Genomic DNA, 25,996 nt, shown 5'->3' with positions numbered 1-25,996 from the left:
CACTACCTATGCATGTAGCTCCATTTCTCCCACTTATATATATATTTAAAAAAATGTTTTATTTTCAATTTTATATGTACACAAGGAATTGTAGGTCATGATTGTCCTCTTTACACCCATGAAAGACTATGAAAAGAAGAGAAAGTATAATAATTTTAGAATGAGAAACTTTGGTAGAAATTGATTCATGTGAAATTAGTTTAGTTTTTTTTTTTTAAAAAGTTTAGTAAATAATAATTAGATTAGTTAAAAATAAGAAAGACAGTTCATTGATGAAACTGTGAAAAGATTTTGGAAAAGAGATGCTAAGCCAGCTCCTTTCTACATACTCACAGCTCTCATCTTGGGATTCAGGACAAAAGAATATCTCATAAGTCTCATCAACATGGGGATTGTATACCTTAAATAAAGCTTCCTTCTTGATCACCAAACCTTGCAATTAATTAATATAAGATCTATACTTTTTCATTCACCATTATTTCTGTCATCTTTTCTCTCAATAACCCTGATTTTCTTTCCTCACAAGGAAGTTTTGTTATCCAAGAAGATTGCATCTTGCCAAAACTATCAAAATAAAGAGCGACACTTGGAATTAGAGACCCACACGTTTGTCATAACCCACGTGGGGACTTTTTCCTGCACATGCTCATTAGACATTGTTTGCATCACTCACAAGATTGATCATTTTTCTCAACTTTCTTAACTAGCCAACTCATGATAAAAATCTCAAAAAAATGTGATAAAAGTATAATATATTAGTTAAGTTTAGATCTGAATTCAATTATATGGAATCAATGTATATAATAAACAATATATTTTAATTATGTATTGTTTCTTATAAAGTTGAGATTAAGTCATCTTTATATATAATTTCTAAATTTTAAGTTTAGGTTAAAGCTTTATTTTCGGTCCTTTCTATATTGTTTTGGTTAAGTCGGATATTACCTCTCATGTTAAAAATCAATATTTGTTTGAATACTCTATTAATAATAAATGTGTAATAAAAAATAATCAATTATCTGTATATCAAATATGTATTTATAGATTTTTGAATGAATTTCTGATTAGTAATTACTTAATTATAACTCATACAATAATAATTTATCATAATTATTCTTATGGTTAATCTGGTATGTGGTCTGACTGATCGACCCACCAATTATTTTGTATTGGATAAAAAAATATGTTAATTGTTCACTCCATACTGTACATGTATTTAATTGGTTCATAAAAACCTTAAATTTTACCTTGTATTTCATGTTTTTGGCTTGTAATTAACCCTCTACTGTGTATTTATGTATGCAGAGTACCAATTATGACCAACACAACTGTGTATTGCTGTGCGTGCCCTTTTTCATTTCATCCAAACAGCATTTCCCAGCTTGGTCACTGATTTTGACGAATTTGACTATGACCTGATTAGTTAGAGGTGTTAATTGGTGATTAATTTATTATACCTTGCCCCGAAGAAAAAGCCAGAAGCAAACAAAACCGTGGATTCCACGTAGCATGGCCGTGTGCAGTGTATGGTGGTTTTTGCTTATAGGAGATTTAGGTGTTGTATAAAATCCAATGTTACAGGGTTAAGCGTATATTCCTCAACTTGTATAAAATAATTACTTTTTAATTAAGTTTTGTCGGTAAGAGAATTTGATCCGCACCCTACAAAATCAATGTTTTTCTGGGACCAAATGATCCATGATGCAGAAATATGCGATAAACTTTAGAATTGTTCGAAGCTCACGAGGTCATTTTTTTTAGTGGTGGTGCAGTCAAATGATAGAAAGAGTGAAGTCATCAGCATCCATTACAACAATTGAGCATTGCAAACATTATCTCTAAGGTTGTCTTTTAGTGTTGTCAAACTAGATATATTTATGCAGGAAGCAGGAAGCATTTTCACAAGGGGTGTCTACAAATTCAACCGCAATACAGAATGGGAAATGATTATAGTTAGATATGGTTGGATTTTGGGGGGTTAATATTTTTGCATTGATCTGTGCTAGACACATTATAGTTGGCCCGTAACATGTGCGGTTTATAATTAGCATGTTTGAATATGGAAATCAATCGTAAGAGTCATTAAAGAATCATTATTACTGAATCCCATGAGACCATAAAAAAGTCATAATCACTTCCTCCATCAAAATAAAGACACTAGCCAGAGTCAAAAATCAGCTTCCAAATCACAAATTAATCACTTTTGTGAGTGATCCTTGCTTCTCATTTAAAAGCTCTCACATTTTCCTGTAGAGCAAATCCCTTTGATGCCGGAACTGAATATATATTGTCCTTTTTCACGTTGAATTTCATTTCACAAATTAATACCTGATAAGGTCAGAAAAGCTATCTGGATGTTTTAAACCGTGACACAATTACACAGAGTGATCTACAAAGTTACATCATATATATGGAGGTGTTACAGAATAAGGTCAAATTTCGATTGCTGCAGAATTCTAGATTTGTATTCGTGAAAAGTAAGGCTTATAAAATTTGCACTTCACACAACCTATATTTTATTAGCATGCTTATATTTTAATATACTATTTTCTAAACCTCTTTATTTCTTATACTTAGGAAAATTTGTTCCCAAATGAATAAAAGATGATGAAAAAGAAAAACTCCTACTTTTGAGGCTAAGAATGTCTTTCGCTTGTTAGTATTTTTTTTCCCCACGTGGGTAAAGTAAACCAAGAAAAAAAATCTAAACTGGCCCGAGAGAAAGAAAACAATATGTTTTCTTTCTGCACCCCAATCATTACTAACTGTATCTCATATTAATGGAAAAGACTAAAATATTCTCTCTCATTGCACTACAGTACATTATCATTGAGAATGTCTATGCTGCAGAAGAAGATAGACAGAAACAATGTTGTATAAAAAAACTCGTTCCAGAAAGTATCATACATGTTTCACAAATTTTGTTCCAAAAATTTTATTTCAGAAAGTTTATTCTAAAATGCATGTCGTATAATCCTGTTCCACAGATCCTATTCCAAAAATTCCATTAAGAAAAATTATTATGAAAATCATGTTCTAGAAATTCCAAAAAAGCGATTTCAAAAGATTTTCAAAACAGGTAAACCAGAAGTCACTTTTACAAAGAGTAAAATGTCATTTTCAACATTGTGGGGGTGCATCCAACAATCATGGAGGTGCAGGGAAAAAATACCTGAGAACAAAGTCGGACTAATTTAAAGATACAATATAATTTATTGGCCCTTATTTTTACAATCTTATAGAGAGTCACAAAATTGTTAGGCAGGCCAGATGGAGAGACACCTTAACACGAACAAAAGAAACCGGTCTATTATTCGAAGTTAAAAAATATTGTGTAAATACAGTGAAAAGTTTATGAATTATTTATATTAGGTAATGAATGGTTGAGTATTAAATTGTTTATAAAATAAATAATAATATATTAAAATATAAAAGTGCTAGCTTTGAAAGAAATTAACTATCAAAAACCTAAATAAACACTCTTAATATTGTAATAATTTTTGTGTCTCTCCCTCCATTCCCAAATCTAATCACCTTTGAAATATTGAAAAAGGCTGTTTCATCCAACACTTCATCTCCAACTATTTCAAAAATATTTTTTTAACCTTAGTAAATATACTTTTTCACTTTTTCTCTTTCTATTTAAAGTAATTCTATCCTTCTTTAACTTTCTGCACCATTTTAACAAAATTTTTAAATTTTTTTATTTATTTATAATTTAATAACTATTTAATTTAATTTAAAAATCTAATATTATTTAATATTTTTTCATATTTTAATAATTATTAAAATATGATTTGTATTATTATAATAATTATATTACAAAAATTAAAATTAAAATAATTAAAATAAAAGTAATAAAAATAAAAAAATTATATAAAATCTGATTTAATATATATAATTAATAAAATAGAATTTCAAAATTTTTAGATTCTTAATTATTATTATTGTTATTTTAATTTTTTTAATGTTACTACTATTATATTTTAATAGTTATTTAAATATAAAATATATTAAATTATATTAAATTTTTAAATTAAATTAATTTATTAATAAAAATATAAATAAAAAACAAATTTTTAGTGTCGGAATTGGAAATCTGATAACAGAGTTATCGGATACCAATATCCGATGACTTCTTTTTAAAGTTTATTTTTTATTTAAAATTTATTAATAATTTAATTTTTCATATAATAATTATAATAAAAAATTAAAATTAAAATAAAAGCCATAAAAATAAAAGTAATATATGAAATCTAATTTAATATATATAAATATATTAAATTATATTAAAATATTAAATTAATAAAATAGGATTTTGAACTTTTAGATTTTTTAATTATTATTGTTTTTATTTTAATTTTTTTATTATTACTACTATAATAATATAAAATATATTTTAATAATTATTTAAATATGAAATAGATTAAATAATAACAATTTTTAAATTAAATTAAATAATTTATAAGATATAAATAAAAATCAAATTTTTAAAAAATTTACGTGGGAATTGGAAATCCGATAACTATGTTATCGGATACCAATATCGGATAACTTTTTTAAATTTCATTTTTTATTTAAAATTTAATAATAATTTAATTTTTCATATAATATTTATATTAAAAATTAAAATAATTAAAATAAAAGTAATAAAAATAAATACAATTATATAAAATCTGATTTAATATATAAATATATTAAATTATATTAAAATATTAAATTAATAAAATTAGATTTCAAAAATTTTAGATCTCTTAATTATTATTATTTTTGTTTTTATTTTTCTAATATTACTACCATAATAATATAAACTATATTTTAATAGTTATTTACATATTAATTATATTAAATAATATTAATTTTTTAAATTAAATTAAATAATTAATAAAGTATAAATAAAAAACAAATTTTTCGTGTTGAAAATAGAAATCCAATAACATAGTTATCGGATACCAATATCCGATGAAATTTTTTAAAATTTTATTTTCTATTTAAAATTTAATAATAATTTAATTTAAATAAAAAATTATATTTTAATAATTATTAAAATATGAAAAAATATTAAATAATATTATATTTTCAAATTAAATTAAATAGTTATTAAATTATAAATAAGAGATAAAGTTTTAAAAATTTTGTTAAAAAGGTGCAGAGTTAAGAAATGTAGGTGTAGGATTACTTTAAATAGAAAGAAAAAAGTGAAAGAAATATTTATTAAGATTAAAAATAAATTTTTGAAAAATTGAATATACATAATGAAATGTTGTTGAAATGTTGTTGGAGGTGCATAATAAAACACTTAAGGAAAAATATATGTATGAAGTATGAACCCTTTACCGAATGGCCCAAATCCAATCCACCGGCCCAGTATTACAATTTTAACAGCCCAACTCACCAATAATTAGCCTCCAACGGGTGAGAATCAAGGTACTTGAATAAGAAGAACAACTATTAATATGAAAAAAAGCATGTTTGTAATGTGTCTTCGAATACACATATAAGAAAATTATCATAACACATAATGTTATCATAGAACATCGGACATAGTTTGGTCAAATAAACGTGTTGCCTTGTCTATCCACTTTGGGCACAAAATTGGTGGTATTATTCGGTTCTTTTCATTATTGTTCTTTTTCATGTTTAAACATATTATTTATATTTATTTTTTTTCTTATTCTATTAATTTTTCCGAAAGAGGAAAATTGAGAATATCTTTAATTAATTAATGAGGACAAACTACTAGGAAAATAAATATTTTTTACAAATTAGTTTCTATGTAAAGCAATTTTAACTTGTAAATGACTGAATATTTCTTTATCAACATAAAGTATTGTAATTTAAAATAAATTTCCATAAAAATCGAAATCTTTCAATAATTAGATGGAAGTAACTTAGAAAAAGAAATTAGTTTATAAACACAGTATAACTTTTAATTAACATTTTCGTTTCCACCCAATTTAACGGTTACTATTTAATTTGAGTGTTTTCTTCTTTATTAGATAGATAAAAAAAATTACCGAAACAACAAAATTTATTCTATCTTATATTAATTTGTGGAGGTTATAAAATTCTTGAAAATATAATTAAAACCTCTATTATTATTAATTTTTATAAACAATTCATCAAAATTATTTAAAATTATATTAATTTGTGGAGGATTTTTTATAACATCTAACTCTCACTGAATATATATTTTTTAGTGTTTTATTCAAAAACGTAGCCAGCACTACATATAAATATTTCTTAACGAATCAAAGCGAATACCGTTAAAGAAAAGAGTAACTCATATTTTATCAACAACTTTATAAAAATAAAGAAACATAAATTATTTTTAATGTTATCTTTACCTTCCTTTTTATTTTCATTAAATAGAATGGTAAAATTAAGAAGAAAGAATAGCCATGTTATTTTCAGTGGTAGTTCTCTTCTATCTTAAAAAAATATAATATTTTATAAATTACAAAATGAAAAAAATATAAACATTGGTGAATAAGTTGGTTGGTTTTGAGTATTAGATTGTGATGTCATCTCATCATTGAATTAGAAAAACTTAATTGTGGTTAGGACAAGTATTTTATATAATAAAATATATAACACTGATGAGAATAGAATATCAGGTATTTTAGCTTTTACGTACCAGCAAAATATGGCCTACGTCGTTGTCTAAATGAAAACGATACATTTATTATGAAAATAATAACAATAAATTGAAATCGGTTGAAAGAAAAATAAAATATTATGGAAAGAAGAGAAATTTCAGAAAACACAAGATGTTGAAAGGAATAGAATGTTGGTGTGGTTTATTTTGTACATGTAGTTAATAGAATTATTATACACACGAATGCTTAAAGAATATATCTTTGATTTTAGAAATAAATAAAAAAATGAAAGAATGGAAAGTGAGAGAATCTTTGGCGTGAGATGTTGGATTGGAATGATTTGGTTACACTTCCAATCAAAACCTGATCGCACCCAACATGCCTACAACAAAACCAAACCATGGATAACTACTAAGCAACACCAATCTTTTCAATTACTATTTTTTTTTCCTCCACTCTTCGTCAATTATTATTGTCCTCTTCTGTTTTGTGTCATTTCATTGTGAATGAACGCAAGAACCAATACTCCTTGAAATAAATGAAGATGAAGATGAATTGTTGTAGTTGAATTTGTTAGGTTTTATAGATGGTAGGATCGTTCAGTCAGCTATGGATCAAGCGGTCAATAAAGTATTCAATCCAACAATAAAACATTATGTAATAACTGATTATTTTTTGTTTAGTATTTATTATTAAGGTATTTGGATAAATTATTATTTTGGTATCGAAGTATTTTTTATATATAATATCTAATTAGATTGAACGATGAAAATAAAATTGAAGATTAAACTGTATCTTAAGTCTGGAGTTCAAAAATTATTTGTATAAGAAGATCTACCTCGACTCATAAACCAAAACAATAAAGATTCTGTATCGAGACATAAGGCTAATGAATCTAAATATAATTTTAACATCACTTTTAATTCAAAACTTTCAATCAATGAGTTAATAAGTCTTTACTTTCATATATTGTTTGATTTTTTTATTTTTAGTTTTATTCAATATAAAACTTATATTCATGTTAGATTTTTAGCAAAATTTTCATTTTTATGACAAAAATGTATGAGTATTGGAATGGGATTATAATTGAGATATTAAAATTGTTGTAGTTGAAGCGGTAGGGTGAAAGAGGAAAAAGGAGAAGACATGTGATTTAAAAATAGGTGAGTTATGAGTTTGGGTGTTTAAGGTAAAGGTGAAGAGAAGGAGTATAGGTATGTAATGTTTGTGTGGAATGTGATTGTCGAAAATACTGCCATGTTAGAGAACGCTGAAATTTGCATTGTTTAGGTTTTTTTAGTTAGAGTTTTTAAGATGGTTTTGATTTGATAAGTTATGTAAAAATATCTTGTGACTAAAACTGAATCGAGTCATTTTTATTAACTTATCATCGTGGTTTATGTCAAGTAGAATGATATTACAAAATAATAGTTATATTTTAAAGAATAAAATTATTGAAAAATAATTTATTAAAATGTGTGTAATATTATAATTTTTATAAATTAAATCATTATATTTAAAATTAAGAGTAATTTTATTAGTGACTTAAATTTTAAAAACTGCCTTTAATTTTTAATGACCTTTTAACTTAACATGAGGTCAAGCCTAGCTGTCATAAATTTGTTATGAGATTGGACAGCTTATTGATTTTGTTACCTTTAAAGACATAGCTTTACTACAAGAAAAATATCAATGAAGAATAATTGAAAAAAAAAGTGACAATTTTATGTCCATTAAGCATCAAAATTCTTAACATCACACAATGTTAAGTTTTAAAATAATTCTTTATTAGATGTGTGACATGTTGACAAGTGTAATTCAAAGAGATTTAACACAAATATATTAATAGTTGGTTTTTGAAATTTTTGTAGAAAAAATATGAATAATATTATATATTATATAGATTCAGTAGAGTGAAAACTATCATTGAATTTCATCTCATCTTTCTCTATTGCATCATTACTGATTTTGTCTATTTAACATGCAAACTATTCAATGTCTTAAAAGTATTCTAAGGTAATTATAAACTTATTCTTGCATACTTCAAACCCAATGTGATTCCTTTCCTTTTAGTTGAATGAATCATTGTTTTAAGTGCAAGACTTTATATTTAACCTAAGCTTTAAATCATACACTAGCCTATAACAAAAATGAGATGGTTTGATTGGACCACAAGTTAAGATTAGCTTTTTAACTCAATCCAAATCAATGAAGTAAGATGATTAGTTAATTCACCCAAACAATAAAGTATAAATCAAACTACAAACATTTGAATGAAAGCATGGATAAATATGTTGAAGTATAGATATTTATAATTGATCACATCCAACTTCAACATAAGAGAGTTTAATTGCTCATATAATATTGCAATATAACTTCAACATCTAAACATGGAATTTACATCTATCCTCAAGACATTGATTCCTACTTTGTTATCACTTATTACTTCTTCACTCAATGCTTAAAACCAAGACATGAGGTATATATTTAACAAAATTTTCATCGGTGCTCAACCCTAGTCATGGATGCTTAGTTGCATAGGTTTCCTTCTATGGAAGATTTTTTACTTTCTTTGTCACTTTAAGTATTCAACGCCATTTTTTATTGCTTAATTTATGCACCACCTTTGACTTTTTCTCTTAACTTCTTTTAGTGCTCAACCACAACTTTCTTGTGGTTTAGCTGTAAAAAGTCATATTTTAGATATTTGTAAACTGCTTTTGTCAATGAAAATTTTATGGAACTCAATTGCATCATCCTTTAATTCCTTAAAAAATTGTTGCAAATAAAAAAAATAATTAATTTCTTATTTTTCTGCTTCTTATTACCTCATTCTATAATTCCAAGCAAAAGGGGTTTGATTTATTGCAAAAATATATCATTTAGATGTATTTTAAGTGCCAAAATCATATGTCAAATTACATGATCTAGATCCTTATCAACGTTACATGTCACTTGTAAAAGTATATTCATCCTCAAGTTCTGATTCACTGTTAATCGTCTCTTTTCTCTTTAGATATTTATCAAATTAATTTCGCTTAACAAGAGAATTATTGACTCACCCAACAACAAGATATCAACTATGTGTCAAAAGCAAAACTTAATACATTCATTCAACAAAATCAAACTCGATCAACAACCTAAAACTCTCTGAACTTTTATAAAATGATTTTTTCTCAAGAGGCAAATTATTCGTCCAACAATCTAAATACCTGAAAGCCTTTTTTAAAGTCTTGACCAAGGAGTAAACAATTTGAATGGATTTTGAAAATTTAAATTTTGCTCAACTAATGACTAACTCGTTTACTGGATCTACATAATTTAAAAAAAATTTAAGAAATACATCGAATCAATCAATTAGTCAATTTGAACAATCATACACCTTTCTTAAGTAAAAAATGGTACATATAATTCAAAAATACTTTTAAATAGAACGATTTAACAAAATTGATATATCAAATCATTCAACAACTCACTAAACCACAAAATCTTTTTTTAATCTATCATTTTTTATTTAATATTCAAAATCTTTATTCCTTATTCGAAATAGAATTATCATAACAAATATTAAATACACATAAAGTATATAAATCACAGTAATCCATTATCAACATAATTTCATTAAGTATTCATCAATATTAATTAATAAATTAACATAGAATGCTCTTACAATTGTCAAAACTAGTAACCTCAACACACAATGCAATTTGAAAATTGGACTAACTTCCCTCACTCAGTATAAGTCTTTTCATCTAACAAAACTAAGAGTTTTCACTTTTAAATGATAACATAGATTTACATAGAAAACTTAAACTAATAGTTTGAATATTCTCTAACAATCATAAAAGAACAAATATTTAGTTCTTTTGAACCACAAACATAGTCCTAGAATATATATATATATATATATATATATATATATATATATATATATATATATATATATATATATATATATATATATATATTTTAAAAAAATGACTTAAAATAAGAAGTAAAAATGAATTTATCTAAAAAAAAATTCTGAACAATTATAATTGTTGAACCAAAATATCTATGAAGTTAAATGATCTTAAAAGAAATGAACAGGTAGACCAAACACTTAGAAAAAAAATTCAAAAAAGAAATGAAGTAGTTAAAAAAATATATATTTGTAACATAAAACTTAACTAAACAATTTTTATATTTATAAATTCTGAATTTTTAATAATAAAATATATAAACTCTGTTTATAAAATTATAAAACACTACTTATTTATTTTTTAGGTTTTTAGATCTCTTAATTTTTTATGTTTTATTTTATAGTATAATATCTTCTTCTTTAAAATTAGTAGCTTATATATTTATATCTTTAAACTCAATTTATATTTTATATTTATATTCGAATATATATATATATATATATATATATATATATATATATATATATATATATATATATATATATATATATATATATTGTATTCTAATACATTGATCTTATAGACCTAATATATCTTATATTCAAACTCCTTCCTTATCCATTATGATTTGATTTATTTTAATCTCTTTATCTTATGGAATTAGTTATTTGTATGTTTATCTTATATATTTTAACGGCTTTAACTTCTTGTACCAATTTTATCTCAGTCTAATACTATCATTTATCTTATATTTGTTTTTAATTGACTTGTACAATATTGATTAATAATTAAAAATACGTGAATGATCAAATATCTATATAAAAAAAACTTAATATATAAGTAACTTAAAAAAAGAAAAACAGGGAACACAACTTTCCTCACTCCATGTAAGATTGCTCCTGAATGTAAGTCATAGTAATTATGTTCACAAGCAAAGTGGATATTAGGAGAAAGTAAAAAAAAAAAAATAATACATATAAGATTTGTAATTGAAAATTTTAAAATAATATATATGTATATATATAATTTATTTATTTTTTATTTATTTACACATTTGCTAGGACACATGCACAAAAGTGTCTCTTATCTGTCACTGCCTTCTTTTCTTTTGACATATTTACTTATTCATACCACCACTCATCTCCCTTTTTCTATGCAAATACCAACCTTCCCTTTCCATACTCTTAATCAAACTAAAACTTAATATGAACCTATCCTTCTATCACTCTTTCAACCTTCTCAAATTGCCATTAATGTGCTGATTTGTAATTAGTGAAAACAAAAATCTTTGAATTAATAACACTCTCTAAGGAAACATTGTCCCTCTTTGTCATTATTTATAATTTATAATAAATGAACTTTTAAGATGAAAAAAATACAAGCCAAATGTTTTCATTCTTTATACATTTATGGTGAAATTCAATAGTCATATTTCATTTTTTTTATCCCTATGTAAGCTCAGCGGTGAACCTATTAAATAAGGATGGACACTTGTACCCCCTCATTGTTTTTAATTTACAAGTAAATATATTTACCTTTTTATTCTTTTTACTTCTTAAATTTATACATTTGTCCTCTACTAAATAATAGAGAATTTTTGAATCTATCACTGGGTAAGCTCCAACAAAGGAAAGGAGCTTAGTTATTCAATTTATAGAAATAAAAAAATTAAACCAATTTTTTTTTAAATCTTTTTATCCGGAAATTACTAAAATTAACTAATCAACTTTCTATTTTGTTTTTTTACCAAGAAAGTGAAGTTTTACATTAAATTTGTAAGATTGAGATCAGATCGGGCATCTCAACTCAACCCTAATGAAATTAATTATTTGAAGCGAGATATCTACATAATTTTTTTACTGTGTTTAACACTATTTGATGTATATGTATGTATGTGTTGTGTGTCTGTCTGATTTCATTTCACCTCTCTTTCCTAACCCCCAAGGCCACGCCACTGTCACTTTCCCACAATGTGCACCAATAACAACAATCTCTCACTTCCCCACTAAAATCTAATCTGGGTTTCATTCTTCAGAGGACAAAGTTTCGGACTTTACGGGATTCGGCTTGTTCCACTGCTGTCATGGGCAAGGTCGCGGTGGGAGCTGCAGTTGTCTGTGCCGCGGCCGTTTGTGCCGCGGCGGCGCTGGTGGTGCGCCACCGCATGATTAGTTCCCGCAAGTGGAGTCGAGCCATGGCCATACTGAAAGAGTTTGAGGAAAAGAGTGGGACCCCACTTGCGAAGCTTAAACAAGTGGCTGATGCCATGGATGTGGAGATGCACGCAGGTCTCGCATCTGAAGGTGGTAGCAAGCTTAACATGTTGATCAGTTTCGTCGACAATCTCCCTACTGGGTTCGTAGATTTATCCATCTCTTTTCCCTTTTCACATCTGTTAGCTTTTCAATAGTAATATTTATAAAATATAGGATTTTTTTTGTCTATATTTTTTTAAATAAAGTTTGTAGTAAAAAGAGTTTCAGACACTTGAGGATCAGGATGTCCGGTTTTTGTTGACTGTCTATTTGTCCTGCTCTCTGGAATGTTGATCTTGTTGTTTTATTTGACTTTTTTAATGGATTTTTGGCTAATCAATGTTTCTCCTTTTCCTTTTTTTTTTTTTGTTTTGTTATGCGTGCTGTTTATTTTACTTTCTGAATTCTGATACCGTGAACTGACAAATTTGGATCAGTGGTGAAGTAGTTCACTTCATTTTATGCATTATCTCAATTACGATCTTATTGTGGTATTGGAATGTTAAGAATAAAGATTAGAGCTTTTTTGTTTGTTGTAAATCCGGGGTTTTTGAAACTCGAATGTCACAGGTTCAGAATTATACTGCTTTTTAGCAGTTCATTACGTGATTAAATTGGAGGTGTTTACTAACATATCATTCATGGTTCTGTGACCCTCTGGATTATAACGGTTTATCACTAAAGCGTTTGATTGTTTATATTGTGGTTTGAAGACCCTGCAGTCAAGATGCCGAGAGAGAAATACGAACTAGTTATTCTTAAAGATTTCTTCTGTGTTAGTTCATTGATCACCACATCCATTACATACAGGGATGAGAAAGGACTCTATTATGCACTGGATCTTGGTGGCACAAACTTCCGTGTCCTTCGTGTACATTTGGGTGGGAAAGACAAAGGTGTTATTGGCCAAGAGTTTGCAGAAGTTTCAATTCCTCCACATTTGATGACTGGTACTTCGGAGGTAAGCGTGTTATGGGAAAATCTATCAGACTATTAAGCGTTGTTACACTTTGATACATATTCATTATGTTGTTACAGGCATTATTTGATTTTATAGCAGCAGCTCTTGCCAAGTTTGTTGCTTCAGAACCAGAAGGTTTTCATCCTCCACCCGGCAGACAAAGAGAACTGGGTTTTACATTCTCATTCCCAGTGAGGCAAACATCAATTTCATCTGGGACTCTAATTAAGTGGACTAAAGGTTTTAATATTGAAGATACGGTAATTCTTGTTGCCTTCCTGTTATTCAAGAGGAGTGCTAGCAGTCCTAGCACACACTTTTTTACACCTACTATTGGTTAAAATATACGAGAAAGTACAGAATCACAAATGAAGCTGATTAACTATATTTGAAATGAGAGCCACAAAGTTTTTTGATCCCATAAATTCAACCAATACTGGAGAGTGTGTTATAAAGCCTATTGTTAGCATTTTTCGATATTCAATTTACTTGTGCAGACACTATTTTCTTCCGGTCACTCATCTTAATTACACTGTGACGGATAGTCCAGAAATTTGAACGAGTCACTCTCTCTTGTATAAAGTTTTGCAAGTCTCCAGATATTGCAATAGTACAATCATTATTTGCCTCATTATAATTCAAAACTGCATCTTAGCCATAGGATCTTTCATTTTTTTTATAGAGTGAATTTCTTGTTGTTTCTCTGATCTCTTGCTGAGCATGGATACTCCTTCATTGTTCGTTTGTAGGTTGGTGAAGATGTAGTGGGAGAGCTAACCAAGTCCATGGAAAAAATTGGGCTGGATATGCGAATTGCTGCTCTAGTCAGTCTCACTGTTCTCTCTTTTTTTATTTATATTTTATGGCTATGATCTGAGTATGACGATTTCCAATGTGTCTGACTGAGTTTTTTGAGTTACAAGATTTTATTATGTCAGTTTTATTTTATTTTAAGTCATTCTTGGTGGTTTAATATATAAACTGGAAATGAAACTTAACTTGCTGATTTGATGTAGGTTAATGATACCATTGGAACATTAGCTGGAGGCAGATTCTACAATCAGGATGTAATTGCTGCTGTGATTCTTGGTACTGGGACAAATGCAGCATATGTAGAACGTGCACATGCTATTCCAAAATGGCACGGCCTTATACCAAAATCTGGAGATATGGTATGTAGGTTATGAATGTGTGAGATTTAATTTCTTGTGAAAGAGTTATCTTTACCGTGTTGCTATCTGGTGTTACTATATGGTGACGAAGCATGCTCTGATTATTTCTAAATGTTATAGGTTATAAACATGGAGTGGGGTAATTTCCGATCAAATCTTTTTCTAACAGAATATGATCTGGCTCTTGATGCTGAGAGTTTAAACCCTGGAGAACAGGTAATAATCATCTACAGTATCCATTATTTAATTAACTAATGCAACTCTAACATTATTCCACTGTTGCTTACAGATTTTTGAGAAATTGATTTCGGGCATGTATTTGGGGGAGATTATTAGGAGAGTTTTGTTGAAGATGGCTGAAGAAGCTGACTTTTTTGGAGATACTGTTCCACCCAAATTGAAAGTTCCTTTCATACTTAGGTATGCTAATTCATACTGGCAAACGTAGTTGTTAATACTGCACTGGTGTAGAAGTGGCCAGCGGCTGCTATTTGGCATTTTTGTGGTGTGGGAGTCATGACTGTGAATAGGAATCATCGTCTCTCTCTATTTTTGATAGAGAGAGAGGCAGAGATACAGAAAGACCCACCATTTTTTCTGTCACTAGAAGTTCAAAATGAACATGAGATCAAACAGCAGTGCTGGTAAAGTGCAGCTCTGTTTCTGGCAAATCCGCTGCACTTGTCAGTTCTGGTGTTGTTTCCAACTTTCCAGTGAACCCTTATCTTGTTCTTTTCTTCTGCTCTGTACTGTACTATGGAGCTCTCTATGTTCTGTATAACATAGGTCCTTCATTTCACTGCTCTGTCCCTTCTTTTCCCTGGTCTTCTTAGGTCTGTTTGGTTAACATGATAAGATATGGAATGATAGGATAAGAGTGTGTGAAAATTAGCTTATGGACAAACCATAAACCATTTTCATCTGCTCTTCCAAACACTTTCATAAGTGCTTATGTCATAAGATAAACCTAAAGTTCTAAATAAGCTTTTCCAAAGACACCATGATATGAATTCAGTAAGCTCTTGTCCTATCCTGTCTTTGGTAGACACAGAATAACAACTAAATAGTATTATATTATTCTATCATGTGTTTTGAGATGGACCAAATAATGGCATGTGATGCAAGTCATAGTAAATGGCAAAATTACCCTTGTGACACAATTGCATATCACTTTTTGTAAGTTAACTTTGATATAGTTTTGTCAAATTTTCTATTGTTTAAATAATAAAAAACGTAACAAAATAATTACCTAATTTTAATAAAGTTATTTAAATGTATAAATATCTAATTTTAATATGGATGCATTGAATTTTAGAGCTATTATTTCTAAATCTTGTATTGAACTCAATTAAATTTTAAATTGTAAATAAATTATGTAAAGTAGCAAAATAATTTTAACTAAAAGAGTGTAACACGTAGTGTACATATTTTATATGCTTAAAAAAATTCATTCCCATTTTAAAATAACATGGAGAATGTGGATGTGATGATAACTTGATTCGTGAGCTGCCACTGATAAAAAGGAGAACAAGTGATGCAGTGAGAGTGCAAAAGAAACACAGTACGGGGACAGATGGACGGAGAGAACTTAAGTGGAAAATATTTTAATCTTATCCTGTTAGCTTCCAACATAGAATCACAGGATAAAATTTAACTGGTGAAAAAGATAGGATAGGATTAGGTGATAAGGTTGTCTGATCATATCCAATTGGTTCACAAAACAATGGATTAAGATATGATATCTTCCTTACCACGATCACCAATCTATCCCTTAGTTGTAATGAGTTTTGTCTCTTTTTTTTTGTTCTTTGACTTTCGGTGCCATTGACTCGTGTGTTTAGCTTAAAACTACAATTTTTTACAACTTAATTTTTGGTATGTATTTTTAAATGTTTAAGGATTGATACATGACTAGTATAAATTATATAACTGATAATCATACCTTCAAAATTGTGGTCATTCCATTATGTGCTATCCAGCCACATCGGTTTTAGGGTCTGGCTACTTAGCGCCACTGTCTGGAAATGGTTACTGCCACCAAACAGTCGTTTTTTTTTGTCTTGGATGATACCTGTCAATATTGGTCCATGACCTTCATATGGAGTATTCTTTTACTGCATATTTACGTGCCAGTAATGATTCTGATGCTTAGCCTAGTTGTTTAATTTCATGAATTACACAGAAACCTGAGAAAATTAAGATGCATGCTCTGTTTAGACTTTTTATGTGGACCACTTCAGTATCATCATGTATTTAATTTTTGACAAAGTGTTGTTCCCCCCTTTTCTATTTAAATCTTATTTCTCAAGATTGCTTGATATTTGCTCTGTTGTTAATTGATGACCAAGGTCGTCACATGAACTAACTTGTGCATCAATTTTTTTTGGAACTTGTAAATCAAGACAAGAATGCTGCAATACAAGATTGGGTTGTCATTGCCTCTTTTGGGGTTTGCTTGGTGGGTTGGTAGGAGATACAGGGATAAGAGAAAAGATGAACGTGGTGGGGAAAGATTTATTACCATTTTTTTAGGCGGTGTAAATAGGGAAATGATAATATTATTCTCTATGTATAAGCTTAAGATAGAAGGACAACTAAGAAATTATTTTGTGGCATTATTGGGATTACATTTTCATCCGAAAATGTGGCGAAAGTTTTGGCTAAGACTGGAGTGTGACGAAAGTTTTAGCCTTTTCATTTTCAGCTGTTTTTTTTTTCTGTGCTTATACCAATCAATCTTAATAAATTGTATTCAATTCTCATTTTAGCTGTTATTCCACAGTGTACACTGTTTATGCTACCCGTGCCCTTGTTGAATTGCATAACCCTTCATTGCAACATATATTCAGAGTTTTAACATCATTTTTATTAGGACACCTGACATGGCAGCCATGCACCACGACACTACTCCTGATCTGAAAGTGGTTGGAAACAAATTAAAGGATACATTAGAGGTATGCATGCTCTTCTAAGATTTTGAAATATTGCTATCATGTCTCACCATTCTATAAATTGCTTTTTCTTGAATTGGATGTGGGGGGGACAGAAATTATGACGATAAGATAAACTACACCTATTCTTTGTGACATGTCTTTTAAAGTAAATAGCATTCTGATTATGTTTAGGGCAATAAAAGTTGGTGCTTCTAATGCTCCTCATTTTGTCAGATCTCGAACACTTCCCTAAAAATGAGGAAGATTGTTGTGGAACTATGTGACATTGTTGCTACTCGCGGGGCCCGCCTTGCTGCTGCTGGTATTTTGGGCATCCTCAAGAAACTAGGAAGAGACACAGTTAAGGTTGGGGAGAAGCAAAAGTCAGTGATAGCATTGGATGGAGGATTGTATGAACACTACACTAAATTCAGAGAATGCCTGGAGAGTACACTGAATGAATTGCTGGGAGAGGAGGCTGCTGAGACCATTGTCATTGAGCACGCTAATGATGGCTCCGGCATTGGTGCAGCCCTTCTAGCAGCTTCTCACTCCCAATATTTGGGAGTGGAGGAGTCTTAAATTATTGCCGAGGGAATGTAATACTAGTTTCATTTTTTTCTTAGGTAATAGATCAACACATTGAAGCAATGATGCCTTGGTTATTGGTCTTGCAGATCATGTCCACCGGGAGGGATCTCTCTTCTTACTGGGGCATTCATTATTTTGGTTCGGGGTTTGTTTCTCCTTCGTTAAGGAATAATATCAAAGATATAAACTTTATCATGAGTGACTAGTCACCTTTTGCGGATGTAGCCAACCGGAATAAATCAGAACTTAATGCACTGAGAAGCCTAAGTGCTTTTTTATTCAAACCTTTTCTGAGTTATCAGGAGTTGTTGCTGTTATTGTTGTAGTATTTCATTATCTTGTATGAAACACGCTAAGTTTTTCAATTTTTTTGTCGGTGATATTTGTTTTTCTGAGTTATCAGGAGTTGTTGCTGTTATTGTTGTAGCAAATCTTGGATTTGTTTTTTTCTTTTTCTTGTTCATGAGAAAAGTAAACATGTTTTTATCATATCTTTTGTGAAAATACATAAATATCAGAGAGCTTAGATTTGGCGAAATGTCTTGTGCTGTTCTCTTGTCCGCAAGAAAGTAACAAGGCACAAGAGAAAGGTTTTGGATCTGTGGTATTTTAGTGCAAAACATGCAACCGCAAGTTTTAACGCGTTTTGTAGACTAGTGAAGTGAGGTGAGCTAAAAGAGTAAAAGAGTTTCAACTCATTGAAACCAAAATCTCTTTCTGAAAGGGTTGTTGAGTAGAGAAAAAATATGACTCATCACGAAGCAGTAGTTTCATTATTAAAGATGCATCTGACAAATCGGTAACGGTAAGAGCAAACGCGTCTGTCTTCTATAAAAATCAACTAACGATATTATTGCTTGTTTTAATTTAACTCCAATAATGAAATCAAGACAAATGCTTTGGGTGGCCGATTTTGGTTTGTCATCTTTCTGTATTCTAATCGAACATTTTTACTATGATGCAACATAAGCCAGTCTACCTAGCTGTCCTTATCAACATTTTCCTTTCGTTGAGGAGAGTAAATTGTTGTCAATCTTTTCACTACGAATATGGGTTGGATCCAGCAAACAGCACTGTATATCAAAGGAAAATTGAGTGGAAATTGACGTTTAAAGATTTTGGCGTGGTTTAACGGAGCATAACTTGAGAATAGATAGAGAGAAGGCTTTCACAAGTAAACAACATTCATAGGTCCAAGTCCAATCCAAACATCACAGCAAAAACAAAAAGTATAAAACCTACACTACAGCAAACATCAACCTTGGTTTTTGCGTGGCCAACTACAACCTCTTAATCGGTGTTGTTTTTTAACCCATCGACTAGGAAACCTGAAATAAAGCGAATTGCCATTGCCGCCACCCCAAATTGCTATCAGCCTCCTTCTATGCATTCTGGAAGCTACACTTCCATGATGTGAAAACTTCATTGAAAATAGGATAATTTGTTCATAACTAAATGATACAACAATGTTATAACTCTTCAGATAAAGAGGTAGGAAACATTAAACCCCCAATTGATACCAAAGGATTCTCCAATGAGAAAAAGGGTAAAACTCAATCACCAGACTTTATTATGCCATAGCGTTGTGTGAGACAGCAGAGTGGAGAGGGCAATGCAGTAGAAGTAAAATAGTAACAGACGAGAGAGAGAATGGTTGCTTTGAGATTTCAGGCATCGGAGGGAGGAAGAGAGACATTGTTGAGTCGCTCGAGTACCAAAATCAGAGCCTGAGTACCCAAATATCCTTCACCATGAGCCTTAAGCGACAAATAAAGCTGTTGAGCAAGAGCCAAACCAGGCAAAGCAATCCCCATGTTCTGACATTCCTTCAGACAAATCCCCAAATCTTTAACAAAGTGGTTCACGAAAAACCCCGCTTCAAAATCCCTCTTTAAGATCCTCTTTCCGTACAAGTCCAGCGACTTCGAACCGGCCGCGCCGGTGGAAATCGCCTCCAGGTACAACCCTACATCCAACCCCGCCTTGTGCGCGTACACCATTCCCTCCACCAGCCCCACCATCGTCGACGCTATCGTCACCTGATTCGCCAATTTCGCGAATTGCCCCTTCCCACTCCCTCCCATGTAGTTCACTTTCCCCATCACTGAAAACAAGGGTTCCAGATTCTTCACTGTCGATTCCTCCCCGCCGGCGAAAATCGCTAGGGTTCCGTTCTTCGCGCCTCGGTCGCCGCCGGAGACGGGGGCGTCGACGGAGTGACAGCCTTTGCCCGCGGCTGCCTCCGCAATTTCGGCGGCGAGGGAGGGCTCCGAGGTGGTCATGTCAACTAGGACACCGCCGGGGCGGAGGGCGGCGAGCGCACCGGAGGTTGGGTGGAGGAGGACGGAGCGCACGTCGGAGGGGTAGCCGACGATGGAGAATACGACATCGGAGCGGGAGGCGACGGCGTTGGGGGAAGCAGCGAAGTGGGCCCCGAGGTCGACGAGAGGTTGGGCCTTGGAAGCAGTGCGGTTGAAGACGGTGAGAGTGTAGCCGGCCCGGATGAGGTGGGCGCACATGGACTGGCCCATGACGCCAGTGCCGATCCAGCCCACACGAGTGTTTGATGGGCTTATGGGCTCGGCGGCGGCCATGAAGTTTCGGACGGTGGAGGAGTGGCAGTGGCGGATACGACAGTGGAGGGAGCGGAGATTTAGCAGGGGAGAGGTGAGCGGCATGTCTCTTCTTTTGCCAGCCACATATATATCGGGTAATTTTTCGCGTCCGATTATCCTGTTATGTGGTTAACCTTAGAGAATTTTTTTTTTATTTTATTCTTCAATTAAAGGCGAACTCGGTTCGAGTTTGACTCACCAAGTGAAAAAAGTATTATTTGTAATTACAGTTGCAAATTCTTGATTTTTTTTTCAATGTTTGTAGGAGCTAAGAAAATACTAATTTTATTGATTTCTATCCTTATTAAGGAGCTAAGAAAAAAAAATTCGAATATAAAAAAGTGATGTTATCTAAAGTTCAAATAATATTTTTCCAAAAAATAAAATAAACTATTTATTTATACATTATGGTTAAATTTTGGATCAACCAGATTAAATATTATTGGATATATTTAATTTAATTTCAATGTTTTGTTTCTGTAAATTGTAAAATTAGTATATTTTTCATATTTACATAAGATTTCATTATTAATTTACATTTTCTTACTTTTATGATTATTTTAAAATAATTTATTAATCAATAAAAGTTCAAATAAGAACATTAAACGGTGTCGTTTAATTGCCCCTCTGAACAATCACGAATCATCTCCTGTAGTCTCTGTCTGCCCTAATTTCGCATGCACATCTATGTAGGAAAGAAAGATAAGGCATTATCATTTTGAAAACTTCACTGTACTTTAATCCAGTTTTCACATGGTTGCTCCTTCCTCAATCCATTCTATCAATACTTGAGATTCTTTTCTGGGTTTTCACTTTGACGAGTTCGTAGTTATTCTAGTGCTACCTCAATGTACACCAACATCTCCAAAGTCCAGGCATTTCCTTTTGCCGCTAAAATCTCTTCGCAACCCAAATGCTTCGCTTCACCCAACGCCTTAAGGTCCCTATCTTTACCGCTTGCTTATAATCAAAACCACATCTTAATGATCCCCACTTCACATAAATTTGGAACCTCGGAAGCGGGGAAGTTAGCAAATCCGTACGGCTTTATGGTACAAATTGCTAGAAGGTATTATAGGTCAAGAAGTGGCGAAAAACAACTTCCTTGGTTAGAAGTGGCTAATGAGGTTCAGGGAGAAGGTAAGGTGGTGGAGAAAGCAAAGATGACTAGGATTAGTGCCTCTATCCAGGAAGGTTCAGCAAAGAAGGTGAGTGCTAAGTCCTCTTGGGAACAATCCATTGAAAGGTTAGATAAAAGTCATAAAACAACAGTTCCAGAAATTAAGCCGAGATCAGCAACGGCTGCAACAGTTTCTATGAAAGGCGGTGCATCAGCAGCTGCTAGTAAGGAAAGGAAGAGTGGATTGGTTGAGAACGCTGGAGAGCACAGGAGTGATTATGGCAAAAGGTATGTGAAGTATGATGATAGTGACGAGGAAGAAGTTGATGATGAAATGGGGGAGGAGATTGAGGATCCAAGGTGGGATAACATAAAGAATAGGTTCAAGGGGACGGTGGGGGCAAAAGTTGGAACGGAGAGACCCGAGTTTCGAAGATGGAATAAGCAGGAGAACTGGGGTAGAAAGACATGGAAAGAGGCCACTGAATCCACTGTGCCTAAGATTGTTGGTGAAGGGATTTATGGGGTTGGTCCTGTTTTGGCTGCATTGTCAGCTGATCGAAGGGAGTTCTATGCATTGTATGTTCAAGAAGGATTGGATTTGAGTAGCAATAATAGGAAGAAGAAGGACAAGAAAGGCTTTGAAAGAGTTCTAAAGATTGCTGAGAAGCTAGATTTGAGTGTAAAAGAAGCATCAAAACACGATCTGAATATGGTGGTTGATAACCGTCCTCATCAAGGTTTGGTTTTAGATGCTTCACCACTAGAGATGGTGAAAATAAAGGAACTGGACCCTGTTTCTGTTGATGAGGGGAAGGGTTCCCTTTGGATAGCTTTGGATGAGGTTACCGATCCACAGAATTTAGGGGCAATAATTAGGTCTTCATACTTTTTTGGAGCGACTGGGGTAGTTTTATGTGCCAAGAATTCAGCTCCATTGAGTGGTGTTGTGAGCAAAGCAAGTGCAGGCTCTCTTGAGTTAATGGAACTTAGATATTGCAAGAATATGATGCAATTCTTGGTGTCTTCGGCTGAAAATGGTTGGCGGGTTCTTGGGGGCTCTGTCTCCACCAAAGCTATTTCTTTGGATGAGGTTGTACCAGGTCCGCCTACTATTCTTGTTTTGGGCAGCGAGGGCACTGGTTTGAGACCATTGGTGGAGAGATCATGCACTCAGTTAGTTAGGATTCCTGGGAATATTCCTCTTGACCCAAATACTAGTGAATTGGATGGTGAAAGTAATGATTTGAATGCTCAGAGCTCTGGTAGAGAGTTTCTATCATTTTTGGCCGTGGAAAGCTTAAATGTTAGTGTTGCAGCAGGTGTACTTGTTCACCATTTAATTGGGAAGAAGTTAGTGGATTCATTGCCAGAGGACAATAAACAGGTTGTCGTGTCTGAGTGAGACGCATTGCCTCAATTTATTTAGTTCTATCTTACTTACTGTTTGCCGATGGATCACAGCTTTTGTTTCTTTGAATACAGTGTAATTTCTCCTTCTTTATCACTTGATTATGTATTCATATTATTATCATGTAAGAAAGTTGGTCTGTCCTGCCGTGGAGTCGGTTCACAATTTTGCCTGCAATATAACTTGAAGGCTAAATATAGTTTACATCATTATTCAAATGAAGGAGAATTGATCAATTAAATCAAAAGTCGAGGCTTCTGCTGCTTATCACATTGAAGTTGTATTAGTTTATAGTTGTGTTATTTTTAACTTGAATTATATTGTTTTGAGTTTCAGATGTGATTTTTTCATTATAAATCAAATTTGAAACAATTGAAAATTGAAAATTATGATTTATTTTTATTGTGGTTACTGTGTTCTCTGTGTTGAAGTTTATGAGTTGGCTGCTTCTTTCTCCTGAATTTTGCCCATTGTCTCCATATAACATGAAACCGGTGGCCTGCTTATACTCTTAACTTTAGCTGAATCCCTATGACTCCATGACAAGTGGCACCATCTAACGGAGTATAATTACTTTTACCTGTTCTTGTTGCTTTTTCTTTCTGGTTCTTGTTGAAGTTCTGAAGGACTTTTGGGTTAAACGTGTTATTACTTTCTGCATTGTTTGTAAAATGTATTACCCATTCTTGCAGAGTAAAGTTTCAGGCTCAACAACACCCACTGTTAGGCAACTGAGATCTTTTCAAACTGAAAATATCAAGAACAGAAATAGAGAATAGGAAACAAATAGTTTTTCTGTATTAAAATTAGTAGACGACTGTGCTAAAGAGCAATCCCTTTCTGAACCAAACACAACTTCTCAAGGACCAACTCAACAAATGTCTGACTAACGTCTACTGTAACTCTTTGTCTTGAATAGACCTTTGGACTTGAATTACAGACTGGGCATCCTAACCCACACCTACAGTTTCTTACCTCTTCTTGTGGTTTGTGAGCTCAGTTCGTCCAGCATTAGAGCCACATGACATCAAGATCTTGTTTTGGCATATGTTAGGACTGTTGGAAAGGGGTAGTTAATTAGCATCTTTAGATCATTTGTAGGTAAAGGGAGTTACTGGAGGGAAAGGAATTGTTTCATATTTGTTATCATTTGTAAATAGACAATAATCTCTTTGGGATATGAGGAATCGTTGTGAAATGGAAACCTGATCTCTCTCCTTTGTTCTGTTGTGTTGCCATCAGTCAAGAAATGCTATCTTTCTTTTCTTTTCTCTACTTTCAGTTCCAGGTTGCGAACGGTCTCATTAATGAATGGCTAGGTTCCGAATATGATGAGTAATAACTGTTGCCATGCAGTTGCAGTTCCAGCAGATTGAACTTTATGATACACACTAGCATTGCGTTAAGGTTCTCCACTTAATGGTTTATCCTGAATTCTCTAAAGAAAATACCTTTTGTTTTGTACTTATACACACCGTATTTTAATCTTCCCTTGTATTTTAGATATTTATATTTTGGCAACCAAGAATTAATTTGTTTATTTCATACTCGTAAGATTTGTATTACCAGAAGCAGTATCACAATCATCTTTTTCAGTGTTATATTTAAGAAATTTATTATTTGTAAATAATAGATGCTTCTATTCTGGAAAGACAGTATGTAACATATAGGCATGATATAACTGGAGCATTACAATTTTCATTCGTGACCGTTATTATGCAAAGATCTTTTGCATGTCTTGAGCAAGGCACGACATGCCTTAGTTTACACTGAATAAATGTTAGAATATACAAAAATATCTTATCATATCCTATCACATTTTAAATTATCTTTTGGTTCAATTTCTCTGTTCATCTTTATCTCTTATGAATAGTTATCATCTTTCTTTATCTTAGTATGATTTCCTCCACATGTTTAGTTAGATTAATATACATTAGAGTTAGTATTATAAATTTAATGAATATATAAAAAATATTCTGAAATTGTGATATATTTCTATTAACATTAATTCAGTGATAGATTTCTCTCAATTCTTTCCTTTCCTCCACATGGTTATCTAGAGCAGTATGCGATGTCATCCTCTTTGTCTTACTGTTTTCAACTTCATTCTTTCTTAAAAAATAAAATTAATTTGTTTTATAGAACTTTCTCCCGAACTTATCTTACTTTCTGCAACTTTTTGCTTAATTTCGAATAGTTAAAATTGCTGTGTATCTTCTTCTCAGAAAGTTTGTATCTCCCTTTTTGGCTCCATGGTTGAACTCGCTTGCCTCTGTTCAAATCTGTGATAGCTTTGGACTTCAGGTTGAGTGTGTCTCCTTCAATAATATGTTTTTTTGTCTTTATTTTTACCCTAGCTATGTCCCATGGAGTGTTGTCGGTGTCCCAGTCTTTACTTCTTTGGATGTGACTTTAGGCTTTTACTTTGATGTTGTTT

At 31.5% G+C, this 25,996-nt stretch overlaps 3 protein-coding genes across 4 annotated transcripts; 2 read left to right on the top strand and 1 right to left on the bottom strand.

Annotated features, from left to right (window-relative positions):
* Positions 1–12,428: 12,428 nt before the first annotated feature.
* LOC124820908 (hexokinase-1-like) lies at positions 12,429–18,812 on the top strand. Of its 2 annotated transcripts, XM_088103118.1 has the most exons (10): positions 12,429–12,856; positions 13,567–13,717; positions 13,795–13,977; positions 14,467–14,541; positions 14,734–14,889; positions 15,010–15,105; positions 15,179–15,309; positions 17,762–17,843; positions 18,057–18,421; positions 18,500–18,812. In XM_088103118.1, exons 1-9 carry the CDS (start codon positions 12,585–12,587, stop codon positions 18,402–18,404), a joined length of 1,494 nt encoding a protein of 497 aa, XP_087959244.1. In that variant the 5' UTR covers positions 12,429–12,584; the 3' UTR covers positions 18,405–18,421; positions 18,500–18,812. The 2 variants fall into 2 exon arrangements, with proteins under 2 accessions (XP_087959244.1, XP_087959243.1); XM_088103117.1 differs by having other exon boundaries at positions 12,431–12,856; positions 18,057–18,812.
* A 767-nt stretch (positions 18,813–19,579) lies between these two features.
* Positions 19,580–21,119, bottom strand: LOC124820909 (putative 3-hydroxyisobutyrate dehydrogenase-like 1, mitochondrial). Its single transcript, XM_047292696.2, has one exon. It carries the CDS (start codon positions 21,089–21,091, stop codon positions 20,081–20,083), a length of 1,011 nt encoding a protein of 336 aa, XP_047148652.2. The 5' UTR covers positions 21,092–21,119; the 3' UTR covers positions 19,580–20,080.
* A 538-nt stretch (positions 21,120–21,657) lies between these two features.
* LOC124820907 (uncharacterized) lies at positions 21,658–25,063 on the top strand. The gene is made up of 2 exons (XM_047292694.2): positions 21,658–23,535; positions 24,252–25,063. Exons 1-2 carry the CDS (start codon positions 21,877–21,879, stop codon positions 24,336–24,338), a joined length of 1,746 nt encoding a protein of 581 aa, XP_047148650.2. The 5' UTR covers positions 21,658–21,876; the 3' UTR covers positions 24,339–25,063.
* The last annotated feature ends 933 nt before the right edge of the window (positions 25,064–25,996 follow it).

The sequence above is a fragment of the Vigna umbellata genome, chromosome 1, assembly GCF_029865625.1.
Source record: "Vigna umbellata cultivar VRB3 chromosome 1, Vumbellata_1.0, whole genome shotgun sequence".
Classification (NCBI taxonomy): domain Eukaryota; kingdom Viridiplantae; phylum Streptophyta; class Magnoliopsida; order Fabales; family Fabaceae; genus Vigna; species Vigna umbellata.
The sequence above is the reverse complement of the archived record's forward strand: the minus strand, read 5'-3'. Positions and strand labels throughout refer to the sequence as shown.